At 40.8% G+C, this 14793-nt stretch overlaps 2 protein-coding genes across 3 annotated transcripts; one reads left to right on the top strand and one right to left on the bottom strand.

Annotated features, from left to right (window-relative positions):
- The first annotated feature begins 226 nt into the window (after nt 1-226).
- arl2bp (ADP-ribosylation factor-like 2 binding protein) lies at nt 227-2604 on the top strand. The gene is made up of 7 exons (XM_029696293.1): nt 227-370; nt 512-581; nt 700-761; nt 867-973; nt 1099-1184; nt 1464-1560; nt 1725-2604. Exons 1-7 carry the CDS (start codon nt 352-354, stop codon nt 1830-1832), a joined length of 549 nt encoding a protein of 182 aa, XP_029552153.1. The 5' UTR covers nt 227-351; the 3' UTR covers nt 1833-2604.
- On the bottom strand, nt 2282-13842 carry pllp (plasmolipin). Of its 2 annotated transcripts, XR_003867391.1 has the most exons (5): nt 13500-13842; nt 11068-11238; nt 6503-6619; nt 3198-3532; nt 2282-2436 (listed from the first exon to the last, which is right to left on the bottom strand). XR_003867391.1 is itself a non-coding variant. In XM_029696295.1 (4 exons), the coding sequence occupies exons 1-4, from the start codon at nt 13641-13643 to the stop codon at nt 3425-3427; spliced, it is 540 nt and encodes a 179-aa protein (XP_029552155.1). In that variant the 5' UTR covers nt 13644-13842; the 3' UTR covers nt 2610-3424. The 2 variants fall into 2 exon arrangements, 1 of the variants encoding a protein (XP_029552155.1); XM_029696295.1 differs by lacking the exon at nt 2282-2436 and having other exon boundaries at nt 2610-3532.
- Between the last annotated feature and the right edge of the window lie 951 nt (nt 13843-14793).

The raw sequence follows: 14793 nt of genomic DNA, 5'->3' as shown, positions 1-14793 counted from the left end.
GAATTACATGATATGTATGCTGCATTATCATGGGCCAGAAAAGGGAAAATTAATTTACAGTCCATGATTGCAATAAAGGACTTAAACGCACTTAAACATTTAACGTTCATTTCAGTTTACACGATGTTGAGTGCCTGACCCATAGAGGTCCTATCAAATTATTATAATTATCAATTCTATGGCCTGACCGTACTGTACTCTACTGTACTTCCGGAACTAATCAGCTGGGATCTGTTTCTTTACCGGACTGAATTTACTGAAGGGAGCGTTTTTTTGTTGTTGCCTTGGTAGCGATTACAGAAAATCAATCAACTAGACAGCCACGTAGTTAGCTAACTAAATAGATTAAGAATGGACGTTAAAGAGCGAAGTGAGTTCTTGACTGATTTTAAGTCATACGAAAATAAAGTCAGAAATATAGCAATGCTTGCCTCAGCTAGGCTAGCTAGCATCAAATGTTGAAATGCTATCGTTATCTAATGTATTGTGCAATGTCTTGTCTTTTTGAAAGATCTGCTGGGTGGTGGCGAGAACATCGTTGAAATGGTGGATTTGGATGAGGAGAATTTTGCTGTTTCAAAGTATGTATGTATGCGTGTCTGTATGTCTATGAGGAAGTGAGTGAGTGAAGTAGCGTTCATTTAGAAGAGAATGACTCATGTTTATATGTTTGGTTGCTGACTGATTTATCCTCCCCAGCTCATCAGATTCAGATGCAGCATTTGATGCTGTCATTGGGAGTATTGAAGACATCATCATGGGTAAATTGGACAAAGACACGTTTTTTGGGGTTGTAGACATGTTTCAGTGTATCAACGTTAAATGGATAGCACGCTATTGCTAATGCTACTCAATTTTCTCCTCAGAGGACGACTTCCAGCACATGCAACAGAGCTTCATGGAGAAACACTACCTGGAGTTTGATGACTCAGAGGAGAACAAACTCACCTATACACCCATCTTCAACGAATATGTAAGGCACTATACTCTGTTCATCTGCCTGCCTCATCATCAACTGTCAAGTAAGGTAGAAGGTCTGAAAAAACGATCTATGTGAAAGTGTCTTACATATTCTGATGTTTACTTCTACCTCTTCAGATTGAGCTGCTTGAGAAACAACTTGAGCAGCAGCTGATGGAGAGAATTCCCGGTTTCAACATGAGCACATTTACCCAGTTACTCAAGTATGTAAACCATTTCCACTCAGGAGTAACCTTTTTCGGTTACAGTACCACCAGCTCAATTTTGTTCTTCCAGTAAGCCTATGGTCTCATGAGTCTTCACGAGTACCCCCAGGGGTCCAAGCACCCCCTCGTTGGGAACCACTGCACTCGGTGGCACATTAGGCCAGTAGGTGGCACATTGCCCCTTGTAAACCAAATACACCTAACTTCAGAGTGCAAAGTTTATTTGTTTGTCATTTCACAAAAATACATTTTCTCTCTCTCTTTTCTATGTTTCAGGCAGCACAAAGACGAAGTGTCAGGAGACATCTTCGACATGTTGCTTACTTTTACAGACTTCATGGCCTTCAAGGAAATGTTCATTGATTACAGAGCAGTGAGTAAAAACTCAATGTTTGTAATTGGATGTACATTATATTATGACAGTATATTTTAGGATATGTACTAGTGATTTGTTGAGAGAAATTTGTAGAGAGGATTCTGTCTCTTTGTGGTTGTGATGTTGTGTCGCAGCACCCATGCCTCCTCCTCTGTCTGCAGGAGAGGGAGGGTCGAGGGCTTGACCTCAGTGATGGCCTAGTGGTGAGGTCTCTCAGCTCTACATCCTCCAAATCCATCACCTCCAGAACAACAACAAAACTGAAGTAACTAATGAAGAGTCATCCCCAAACACATGAACATACACATTGACCAATAGTGCACTGTGCTGCTGACAACAGAACAGAATTGTTTGTCTTGCCCATGCCCTCCAGTCACAGGGCACCACAGGGAACATCTGTCTTTCCCCCAGCTTTTGTATTTCAACTGTTGTAGGTTTGCAATGGGAATGGTATCAGTCAGGTTTGTTTTTGTTTTACAATATTTTACAAATAGCCTTTCTCTGGCTAAGATAGACACCTTTGTCCTCAGGGTAGGGTACAGCGGTTTTTATTAAATTTGTGCTCGATGACTTGTTGAGTTTTGTGCCTGTTACATTAGTAACACGTATGTCTGAAGGTGTTTGTAGGTTAAGCATTTTAGACAGACTAAACAGTAGCCTAGATGCTCAGCTCTTGGCATTGGTGGTTAGGAGAACTATATGCACCAGCAATGGGAAAACACTTTAGAAATGTTTTTATTGTACTCATAAACCTCCACAACAAACAGTATATGAAGCCTGAAAGAAGAAACCTGGTACATTCAGTCCTAGGCTGTATGGTCGATGGTGCTTTCTCAGATCCTTCTTTCTCATTTGAACCAATGGGATCCCTTTCTGTAAAATAATTTCAATAACATTAGTACAACATTTGTCCTATGTAGCAGTCTTTACTGAGAATAATATTTTAAGTGTTTTAATTAAATGTATTTATGTCACTGGTTTGTACATAGTCTTATGTCCCATTGCCTGTAAATAAGTGTTTCAAATAAAGACATGAAATAATTTTGTAAAATCACAATCAACTTTATTTGAAAAGGTGTACTGATATGGATAAACAGTACACATGATTCTCTTGGTCTTCACAATGGTGAAAAAATATATATATAAAAACACATTCCTGAATGTGTGTTGCACACAGACCGTGTAACCCATTGGGATTCCTGTGTATCTACAAGTATAATAATTAGGCGGGTGCTTACATTTGTCCCATTTCACACATGTGAATTAGAAATGTGTTTTTTGCATATCTCCCCCCGAGACACCCTCAGAGAGTGGGGTCATGGCCAAGGATCAGCCTTTATTGAAGGCAACCCTGGAGCAATTAGGGTTAAGTGCCTTGCTCAAGGGCACATCAGCCAATTTTTCACCGTGTTGGCTCAGGGATTCGAACCAGCGACCTTTCGGTTACTGGCCCAACACGCTTAACTACCTACCTCCTTTATTACAGTATAAATAGATGTATCATTCATCACACTTTCCTACAGTATGTGATCATAGTGGTTATGTTATGTATGTGAGTGTACTGTATGTGAGTGAGTCATGATGAGTGAGTGTACTGATGGATGTGCAGTGGTGGGGTTACCATAGCAACACACTTTGAAAGGGTCTGCAAAATGCTTCCAGTCTTCACTCCAGTCACCATTTTGACATTCAAAAAAGGCTATTGACGTCCAGCTTCTTTAAAAAAAGTATACTGTATATAAAAACACTCGTCCTTTGATGAACAGGTTTGGAATCTCCTCTACTTGTCACGCTGTTCGGTTCACACTGTCCAAGTCTCTCTGTATGGAGAGGGTTTATCAGGATAGATAGTAGAGTAGTCCTATGCAGGACCAGAGTTGCTGGCTGCATTACCTCCATCCCCCTTCCATGCCAAATAGGAAAAGAAGGTGCTGGCTCCATATAACAAAGTCACCACAATGCCAAAAAACTGAACAAGAGACAAACACATAGTAAGAGACAATCAGATGAGAGAAGAATGTTATTATCATAAGATACAGTACATGCCTGTATTAATTATTCTTCCTCGAATGTCAGTTAATTGAGATTGTTGAATCTTTGACTAGCAATTTTGATGATATGCAGGCAGGTTGCCAGTACTAGGTGCAAGATCTCTTTGGGCTGTAGCCAAGTCCTCTGTCATCATTTGTTGTCATGCCATATGCCTTGCAACAAACATGACACAAACATACAGTACCAGTCAAAAGTTTGGACACACCTACTCATTCAAGGTTTTTTCTTTATATTTTCTACATTGTAGAATAATAGTGAAGACATCAGAACTATCAAATAACACATATTGATGGATTCACATTTGGATTCACATATGGATTCAAGCAAAAAAGTGTTCAACAAATCCAAATATATTTTATATTTAAGATTCTTGAAAGTAGCCAAACTTTGCCTTGATGACAGCTTTGCACACTCTTGACATTCTCTCAACCAGCTTGACCTGGAATGCTTTTCTAACAGCCTTAAAGGAGTTCCCACATATGCTGAGCACTTATTGGCTGCTTTTCCTTCACTCTGCGGTCCAACTCATCCCACACCATTTCAATTGGGTTGAGGTCGGACGATTGTGGAGGCAAGGTCATGTGATGCAGCACTCCATTACTCTCCTTCTTGGTCAAATAGCCCTTACACAGCCTGGAGGTGTGTTGGGTCATTCTCCTGTTGAAAACCAAATGATAGTCCCACTAAGTGCGAACCAGATGGGATGGCGTATCGCTGCAGAATGCTGTGGTAGCCATGCTGGTTAAGTGTGCCTTGAATTCTAAATAAATCACTGACAATGTCACCCGCAAAACACCCCCACACCATCACACCTCCTCCTCCATGCTTCATGGTGGGAACCACACATGCGGAGATCATCCATTCAGCTACTCTGTGTCTCACAAAGACACGTCGGTTGGAACCAAAAATCTCAAATTTGGACTCATCAGACCAAGGGACAAATTTCCACCGGTCTAGTGTTCATTGCTCGTGTTTCTTGGCCCAAGCAAGTCTTTTCTTATTGTTGCTGTCCTTTAGTAGTGGTTTCTTTGCAGCAAATCGACCATGAAGGCCTGATTCACACAGTCTCCTCTGAACAGTTGATGTTGAAATGTGTCTGTTACTTGAACTATGTGAAGAATTTATTTGGGCTGAAATTTCTGAGGCTGGTAACTCTAATGAACTTATCCTCTGCAGCAGAGGTAACTCTGGGTCTTCCTTTCCTGTGTCGGTCCTCATGAGAGCCAGTTTCATCATTGTGCTTGATGGTTTTTTCTACTGCACTTGAAGAAACTTTCAAAGTTCTTGACATTTTCCGGATTGACTGACCTTCATGTCTTAAAGTAAAGATGGACTGTCGTTTCTCTTTGCTTATTTGAGCTGTTCTTGCCATAATTTGGACTTAGTATTTTACCAAATAGGGCTATCTTCTGTATACCACCCCTACCTTGTCACAAAACAATTGATTGGCTCAAATGCATTAAGAAGGAAAGAAATTACACAAATTAACAAGCCACACCTGTTAATTGAAATGCATTCCAGGCAACCACCTCATGAAGCTGGTTGAAAGAATGCAGTGTGCAAAGCTGTCATCAAGGCAAAGGGTGGCTACTTTGAAGAATCTCAAATAAAACATTTAACACTTTTTTGGTTACTACATGATTCCATATGTATTATTTAATAGTTTTGATGTCTTCACTATTATTCTACAATGTAGAAAATAGTAAAAATAAAGAAAAACCCTTGAATGAGTAGATGTGTCCAAACTATTGACTGGTGCTGTATATTATAGCTACATTCTCCACAAAGCAAAAAAAAAAGTTTTATCTACATACACATAAATACTGACCCCTGACCTACATCAAACTGTGATGTTTGTGAAAATAGAAGGGGAATCTTTATTGGCTAGAGTCACCTGGCTACTGTTTTCCTGGGTTGTGAAAGGCAGGAGATACAAGTCTTTGAACACGCTATGATGTAGGATCTTAATTTGATCACCTTGTTGTAGGAGAACTTTAGTGTATTTGAGGTTTAAAAAGACTTGTGAAGTTTTTAATATCCATTTAGATTTTGTTTTTCTTACGAAAAATGTATCAACCACATAAAAAAATGTCAATTTTTATAATAATAATAATAATTCACATTTCCTGTTGCAGTAGGATTATTTTCCTGCTGTAGCAAACTGGCTCAAATTAAGATCCTAAATATGTATGCATGGTGAAACATTAACATTTTAGTAATTTAGCAGACACTCTTATCCAGAGCGACTTACAGGAGCAATTACTGTTGACAAACCCTGTTAGATATACTCTAATAGCCCTGGGTCTTGTGCAACAGGGCCAACTTTATGGTGACTGGCTTGTTCCTCCCATGAAGATCAACGTGCTTGGTCATGTGCCTCATTGTAAATAGCAAATGGACTCTGGCCAGGATTGCCATGGAGAGAGAGACCACACCATAAAAGCACATCTACCTTATATTTTTTCTAGCTCCCTCTCTCTTTATCTTTGAACCTGTCACAGTCAGGTGTGCACATGACGCATCAGTCCTGCCTCTTTAGTCAAACATTTAGGAGTGCCAGAAAGTAGAAGGGCCAGAAACACACTTTTGTGTTTTCTATTCATCCTACCCAGAACATAGATATCAGCACATCCTGTTGAATGTTATCTTGTGACTATAAAAAATGTGCAAGTATTGAACGTAATGTACTCAGTCTCAATCTATGTGGCCCTATGTAAGGGAGCGCTTGTTTAAACAAGGGCTTCTCATGTGTTTCTGTCGCTCATCAACTGATCAGAACTGGTCAACCAATTAACAAGTAAGCAACCCTACATGTGTCTATGTTTCTGTCTAGTGTCTGCATGTCTTTGTATATCTGTAGATATTACGTTGTCTGTTCTAGACTTACCGCAGCAGCTGCCATATGGCCGTAGAAGTATGTTGAACTGTAAGGAGCGACTGATGCAGCATTGGCCAGAAATGCTGTGAGGTACAAAACGGTTGCCACAGCATTATACACCATAACCTAAGATAGAAAACAGATGTTGATGAATACAGCCTACATTTTATTTTAAATCTATTTTACATTGAATAACAACTACAAAATAACTTTGAAATAAATGTATAACAAAAATGCAGCATAGCAGGGACTACACGGGTCATTCTACGACAATGGTGTCTTTCCTGTCCCCCGCCTTAACCACCAGGAAAAACAATTTAAAAAAGTCAGATATTTGTTTTTGATTTAATTGAAGTGTTTTATTGTTAATGAAACATATGTCAGACAGTTACATTGCAAAAATCAAATCAAATCAAATATATTTCAAATCAAATCAAATGTTTATGTGCCGAATACAATAGGTGTGTAGACCTTACAGTGAAATGCTTACTTAGAAGCCCTAACCAACAATGCTTTAAGAAGTTTTAAGAAAACAAATGAAAACAAGTGTTAAGTAAAAAAATCGATAAGTAAAAAATTGAAAATAAAAGTAACAAATAATTAAACAGCAGCAGTAAAATAACAAGCGAGTCTATATACAGGGGGTACCGGTATAGAGTAAATGTGCGGGGGCAACGGTTAGTCGAGGTAATTGAGGTAATATGTAGATGTAGGTAGAGTTAAAGTAACTATGCATAGATTACAAAAAGAGAGTAGCAGCAGCGTAAAAGAGGGGTCTGGGTAGCCCTTTGATTAGAAGTTCAGGAATCTTATGGCTTAGGGGTAGAAGCTGTTAAGAAGCCTTTTGGTACCAACACTTGGCGCTCCGGTACCGCTTGCCGTGCGGTAGCAGAGAGAACAGTCTATGACTGGGGTGGCTGGGGTCTTTGACAATTTTTAGGGCCTTCCTCTGATGTAGAGGTCCTGGATGGCAGGCAGCTTAGCCCCAGTGATGTACTGGGCCGTACGCACAACCCTCTGTAGTGCCTTGCGGTCAGAGGCCGAGCAGTTGCCATACCAGGCAGTGATGCAACCAGTCAGGATGCTCTCGATGTTGCAGCTGTAGAACCTTTTGAGGATCTCAGGACCCATGTTATAGCAATAACAATTGTGCTATTGTGTATGTTTTTTCGTGTTATTTGTAACTTCTTTTGTATATAATGTTTCTGCCACTGTGTCTTATGACCGAAAAGAGCGTCTTGATATCAGGGCAGTGATTATTCACTCCGTACTGGAGGAATTCTTCTTCAATGAGTCGGACGGGAAGGATTTACTTCGGACGCCTGACAGGGCCCTCATCCCCGTCATTCGCAGGAGGAAAAGATGGAGATATCGGGGACGACAGTCCGGGTGCCTTGTTGCCGAGAGGGTAATTTACCTTTACCATCGGTTCTATTAGCCAACGTACAATCAATCAATAATAAAATAGACGAACTACGAGCACGTATATCCTACTAACGGGACATTAAAATCTGTCATATTTACATTTACATTTAAGTCATTTAGCAGACGCTCTTATCCAGAGCGACTTACAAATTGGGTCATATCTTATGTTTCACCGAGTCATGGCTGAACGACGACATGATTAACATACAGCTGGCAGGTTTTAAGCTTTTTCGGCAGGATAGAACAGCGGCCTCTGGTAAGACAAGGGGCGACGGCCTATGTATATTTGTAAACAACAGCTGGTGTGGTTCTCTAGGTTTTGCTCACCTGAGGTAGAGTATCTCATGATAAGCTGTAGACCACATTATTTACCAAGAGAGTTTACATCTATATTTTTCGTAGCTGTCTATATACCACCGCAGACCGATGCTAGCAGTAAGACCACACTCAATGAGCTGTATACAGCCATAAGCAAACAGGAAAATGCTCATCCAGAGGTGGCGCTCCTAGTGGCCGGGGACTTTAATGCAGGGAAACTCAAATCCGTTTTACCTAATTTCTAACAGCGTGTTAAATGTGCAACCAGAGGGAAAAAACTCTAGACCAACTTTACTCCACACACAGAGATGTATACAAAGCTCTCCCTCGTTCTCCATTTGGCAAATCTGACCATAATTCTATGCTCCTGATTCCTGCTTACAAGCAAAAACTAAAGCAGGAAGCACCAGTTACTCGGTCAATTAGAAAGTAGGCAGATGAAGCAGATGCTAAGCTACAGGACTGTTTTGCTAGCACATACTGGAATATGTTCCGGGATTCTTCCGATGGCATTGAGGAGTATATCACATCAGTCACTGGCTTCATCAATAAGTGCATCGATGATGTCGTCCCCACAGTGACCATACGTACATACCCCAACCAGAAGCCATGGATTACAGGCAACATCCGCACTGAGCTAAAGGGTAGAGCTGCCGCATTCAAGGAGCGGGACTCTAACCCGGAAGCTTATAAGAAATCCCACTATGCCCTCCGACAAACCATCAAACAGGCAAAGCGTCAATACAGGACTAAGATTGAATCGTACGTACTACACCGGCTTCGACGCTCGTTGGATGTAGCAGGGCTTGCAAACTATTACAGACTACAAAGGGAAGCACAGCTGCAAACTGACCAGTGACACGAATCTACCAGATAAGATAAATTACTTCTATGTTCGCTTCGAGGCAAGTAACACTGAAACATGCATGAGAGCACCAGCTGTTCCGGACGAATGTGTGATCACGCTCTCCGTAGCCGATGTGAGTAAGATCTTTAAACAGATCAACATTCACAAGGCCACAGGGCCAGACGGATTACCAGGACGTGTACTCTGAACATGTGCTGACCAACTGGCAAGTGTCTTCACTGACATTTTCAACCTGTCCCTGACTGAGTCTGTAATACCAACATGTTTCAAGCAGAGCACCATAATACCTGTGCCCAAGAACACTAAGGCAACCTGCCTAAATTACTACCGACCCGTAGCACTCACATCTGTAGCCATGAAGTGCTTTGAAAGGCTGGTCATGGCTCACATCAACACCATTATCCCAGAAACCCTAGACCCACTCCAATTTGCATACTGCCTCAACAGATCCACAGATGATGCAATCTCTATTGCACTCAACACAGCCCTTTCCCACCTGGACAAAAGGAACACCTATGTGAAAATGCTATTCAATGATTACAGCTCAGCGTTCAACACCATAGTGCTCTCAAAGCTCATCACTAAGCTAAGGACCCTGGGACTAAAGATATCCCTCTGCAGCTGGATCCTGGACTTCCTGACGTACCGCCCCAGGTGGTAAGTGTAGGGAACAACACATCCGCCACGCTGATCCTCAACACGGGGTCCTGTCTGGGGTGAGTGCTCAGTCCCCTCCTGTACTCCCTGTTCACTCATGACTGCATGGCCAGGCACGACTCCAACAATATCATCAAGTTTGCCGATGAGACTCCTGAACAGGTAATCAAATGGCTACCCGGACTATTTGCATTGTGTGCCCCCCCAACCCCTCTTTTTACACTGCTGCTACTCTCTGTTTATCATATATGCATAGTGTAACGCCCTGGTTAGGCCAGGGTGTTACATTAGGTGGGCGTTCTATGTTCCTTTTTCTATGTTTTTGTATTTCTTTGTTTTGGGCCGTGTGTGGCTCCCAATCAGGCACAGCTGAAGCTCGTTGTTGCTGATTGGGAGTCACACATAAGGAGCATGTTTTTCCTTTGGGTTTTGTAGGTAATTGTTTCTGTTAGTGTTTGCACCTGACAGGACTGTTTGGCTGTCAGTTTTCTTTGTATAGTGTTCTTTCTGTGATTAAATATTCAATGATGAACACTAACTCCGCTGCACCTTGGTCTACTCTCTCTCACGACAGCCCTTACACATAGTCACTTTAACTATACATTCATGTACATACTACCTCAATCAGCCTGACTAACCGGTGTCTGTATGTAGCCTCGCTACTGTATATAGCCTGTCTTTTTACTGTTGTTTTATTTCTTTACCTACCTATTGTTCACCTAATACCTTTTTTGTACTATTGGTTAGAGCCTGTAAGTAAGCATTTCACTGTAAGGTCTACACCTGTTGTATTCAGCGCACGTGACAAATAAACTTTGATTTGATTTGGAATTGGTTGCGGTATCGTAAAACGGCAGCCATCTACTTCAGCGCCATTATATACACAGATTTGTCACTGGTGTTGCCGTCACTTGTGTTGCCGTCACTTGTGTTACGGTCACTTGTGTTACGGTCACTGGTGTTACGGTCACTGGTGTTAGCGTCACTGGTGTTATTATAGAAAAATGTGTTTTGTTTAATGTCAATTATTTCTAATCAAAAACATTTCTTAATATTATTATTAATGCTTTCTGTCTTTGATTTACATATGCAAATTAAATAGTCAAATTACATTCTGCAATCGTCATTAAAATATAGGTAACACTAGTGACAAAAAAGCAACACAAGCATTTTTCTTTTATTTAATGTATTTAAAATACATAAAGCTGTTAAAAAAGCCACAATCTTCATAGAACGACCCACACATGACATAAGCCTGAGGTCAGGTCAGCAATCACACCAGAGGTTAGTGGATTAGGACACTCACCAACATTGGCCAGGGCACAGAGCTGAGTTTGTGATAGGCGCCAAAGAAGAGCATGAAGAAGAGGATAATGGTGAGCAGCCACAGTGTAACGGCTACAAACATCACCCAGCCATAGGCAGGAATAATGGAGGAAGCACTGGCAATTAGAGCCCATTGCAGCAGGCCAAGACCCTGAGGAGAGTGAGACAGAACAAGGTACATGTTCAGAAACATTTAGGTGACATTTGAGCAGGTGAACCTTCTATTGAGCCTCTAATCCAAGTCTTCACACCAGATCAAGTGTCCTCTTGAAGAGCAGTGTAGAAGACCTGGGAGTAATCTACACTACCCACTGAGCATTAATCAGCAGCACAGACAGGAATATAATAGTTCTGTCAAATAACCTTGACAGTATTACTTAGTACCCCAGACAAGATCAGGAGGGCAAACAGAACTCTTTCTCAATAAAAAAGCATAATCCAAATATGTATTTAGGGATCAAGTTTTGATCTGCAGGTTAACCCACACACCTGGTAAACGTGTGAAAGATTAATAATGGTAAGCATAACATCCTCATTCTTATACCCTCTCATATTGTATCTCTAACTCTAATCACTCAATATGACAACATTCAAAATAATTGAGTTTTAATAGTTGTTCTGTTTTTTTAACATTTGCATAAATCTACTTACATTAAGTTTTGTCACATCGAATGTATTAATAATGAAAATTCGGGTGCCATATGTTGTTACAAAACATTGATATATCTCATAAATTGTCAATTACTTTTTCTTCTCTCACTATTGAGCTTCAGAGGAGTGTGAGCATGTTAATATACAGTACAGTAGAAGCACACAAATAGCAAATATTAAAGGTGTTACACAAGCTTTAACCTTTTACTGCAGTGGGCTAAATCAGTGAGGGCCAAACAGAGTGTTTCTTGGTAGTCTTAAACAAATCTACTTCAAAACAGAAGTATACACCTCACACACATGGTTATGAGCTTAAATAAAAGAAGACACCTGTACCATATAAGATATAGAGTTTAAATGTATTACATGTTGAGTTTGCATCCCAATATTACACTTTCTACACATCACAGAAGACTGAAATGTAACAAAACTGTTTGACAGTTAATTATGAAATTATGAGAAATATTAATAACATTCCACCCATGAGGCCAAAGAGGTCACTTTTGGTCATTGACAGCTGGAAAGGACTACAGTGTACTGTCATGTAGGCCTACGTTTGTCTACAGTGTACATATGAAGACATAATATTGCCAAAGTATAGGCCTACAGTCAGGAGAATTTCTACTTTTATACAGTATATGACTTTTATACAGCATCACTTCCTAAACAAATGTTTTTCAAACTAACCCCTTTTCAGGTAGTCCCTCGATTCATTTCTCTTCGCTCAGTACAGACTGGTACTGTGAAAGACTTTATTAGGAGTCAATCTGAGGCCTAAGGCAGGTTTCTTTAAGTTGTGTAAATTTAAGGTGTGTGTGTTTGAGTGTGCCTGCCTGGTTTTGTGTAGGGTGTGTGGGCTTATATCCGTGAACTGTTAACAATCAACTGCAGTAAACCTATAATGAATATAGAAGATTCAAGATATGGGCTCACAAAATCATCAGGGTTCAAAATATCTGGCTGAGTTGACATGATTGCACAATACCATCACAGGGTTCAGCAATTCATATTCATGTTATTGGTAATGCTCAGTTATAGTAGTAATGTGATGTCTTGTGTTATGAGATGTCTATAATCATGGGTAATGGATGTTGACACACACATTTAGAAGTATGCACCACTGTACTCAAGTGGAACAGTGTGAGTCCTGATATTTCTTTCTCATGCAATTATTGAAATGGCTATGAAGGGTGTGATATGAAGCCTAGTGCAGTGACCCACCTAGCCGGGTCAGTCACATGTACTACAGGTTCAAAGGGAGTGGCATCATATTGAAATATCTGCTTTATATATGACTCTCTGAATGTACTGTTAATTATCAATACATTATGTAAATATGTAAACATAAAACATATTCAAGACACAGGGCGTTTTGCATAAAACAGTTTTTACTTTGTGTTATGTTAAAATAAAACAAGCTGTCACCTGATTAATGTCCCTGTGTGTGTCCATTACTACAACTCTTAGAAACCACTAGGTATAACTCAAGCCCGTACAAAACAATAAGATAGAAGAAAACAGGGATTCTGAAAAGATACATAGATATAGATTGGCCTAGAAGATGAGTAGGACAGAGAAAGAAGGAAAAATTAGCTGGGTACATGAGACAAAAACGTTTATTGCTAGGTTTACTGCACTGTTGGAGCTAGAAACACAAGCTGCACCTGCGATAACAACTGAAAATTTGTGTACGTGACTGATAAACTTGATTTGATGATGGATAAAGTAAATACAAAGGTGAAACTGGTATTTGTCACTCACTATCTCAGCCAACATCAGGATTCCAGGAATGCTCTTGATCAAGCCCAGGTCCATGGAAATACTGGCAAGCTGAAAGCTGGACCCTCCCTGTTGGGACTGGGGGGAGCTGGTCTCGGTGGCCACATTATCTGGAAAGTCTGACATCACTCCCTCAAATCCACACAATAATGGCCAACAATAACAAACTAACTTTCCTTTTGTCCCTAGTCAGAGAATAGAACCCTTCCAGAGCAAATATACAGATCTGGGGAATGCAGCCGTTACCACCTGGCTTGCTTTTCTAGTCTGACAGGTGCCTTATGTTCTCGCTCTCACTCTCGCGCTCTCTCTCTCTCTCTCTCTCTCTCTCAGTGAGGTAGGTAGGTATATAAAGTTGAAGTCGGAAGTTTACATACACCTTAGCCAAATACATTTAAACTCAGTTTTCCACAATTCCTGACATTTAATCCTAGTAAAGATTCCCTGTTTTAAGTCAGTTAGGATCACCATTTTATTTTAAGAATGTGAAATGTCAGAATAATAGTAGAGAGAATGATTTATTTCAGCTTTTATTTCTTTCATCACATTCCCAGTGGGTCAGAAGTTTACATACACTCAATTAGTATTTGGTAGCATTGCCTTTAAATTGTTTAACTTGGGTCAAATGTTTCAGGTAGCCTTCCACAAGCTTCCCACAATAAGTTGGGTGATTTATGGCCCATTCCTCCTGACAGCTGGTGTAACTGAGTCAGGTTTGTAGGCCACCTTGCTCACACATGCTTTTTCAGTTCTGCCCACAAATGTTCTGTAGGATTGAGGTCAGGATTTGTGATGGCCACTCCAATGATGATGCCATCTATTTTGTGAAGTGCATCAGTCCCTCCTGCAGCAAATCACCCCCACAACATGATGCTGCCACCCCCGTGCTTCACGGTTGGGATGGTGTTCTTCGGCTTGCAAGCCTCCCCCTTTTTCCTCCAAACATAACGATGGTCATTATGGCCAAACAGTTCTATATTTGTTTCATCAGACCAGAAGACATTTCTCCAATGTGTCCTTTGTCCCCGGCTGTCAGGCACTGTTTTCCCACAGGTCTGTTAACGCAGGTCTGTTAGTGTTTGGCAGGCAGTAGAAAAGGAGACTTTGTGCTAGCTTAGCCAGCTAGTCCAGTACAGAGCAGGCGGGAGAGGGTGGCGACGCATGGTGTCCCTAACAAGCAAGCTAGCTAGTTAACTAACACACGTGTCACCCCAGCCTCCCTCCCTCCTGCTGTGCTAGCTGGAGGCGAGGAAGACTGGTATACGGTGTCCTTCGC

Source organism: Salmo trutta, chromosome 17 (genome assembly GCF_901001165.1).
Source record: "Salmo trutta chromosome 17, fSalTru1.1, whole genome shotgun sequence".
NCBI classification, from domain to species: domain Eukaryota; kingdom Metazoa; phylum Chordata; class Actinopteri; order Salmoniformes; family Salmonidae; genus Salmo; species Salmo trutta.
Note: the sequence above shows the minus strand (reverse complement) of the source record. Positions and strands in the feature narration are given on the sequence as shown.

Excerpts from the sequence above, each read along its gene's own strand:
- arl2bp (XM_029696293.1), top strand. Across the intron at positions 762-866 it reads TATTGAAGACATCATCATGG|AGGACGACTTCCAGCACATG; the intron begins GTAAATTGGACA and ends TTTTCTCCTCAG. Across the intron at positions 974-1,098 it reads CACCCATCTTCAACGAATAT|ATTGAGCTGCTTGAGAAACA; the intron begins GTAAGGCACTAT and ends CTACCTCTTCAG.
- pllp (XM_029696295.1), bottom strand. The coding sequence starts at position 13,643 with ATGTCAGACTTTCCAGATAATGTGGCCACCGAGACCAGCTCCCCCCAG. Across the intron at positions 11,239-13,499 it reads TCCTGATGTTGGCTGAGATA|GGTCTTGGCCTGCTGCAATG; the intron begins GTGAGTGACAAA and ends CACTCTCCTCAG. Across the intron at positions 6,620-11,067 it reads CTGTGCCCTGGCCAATGTTG|GTTATGGTGTATAATGCTGT; the intron begins GTGAGTGTCCTA and ends TTTCTATCTTAG.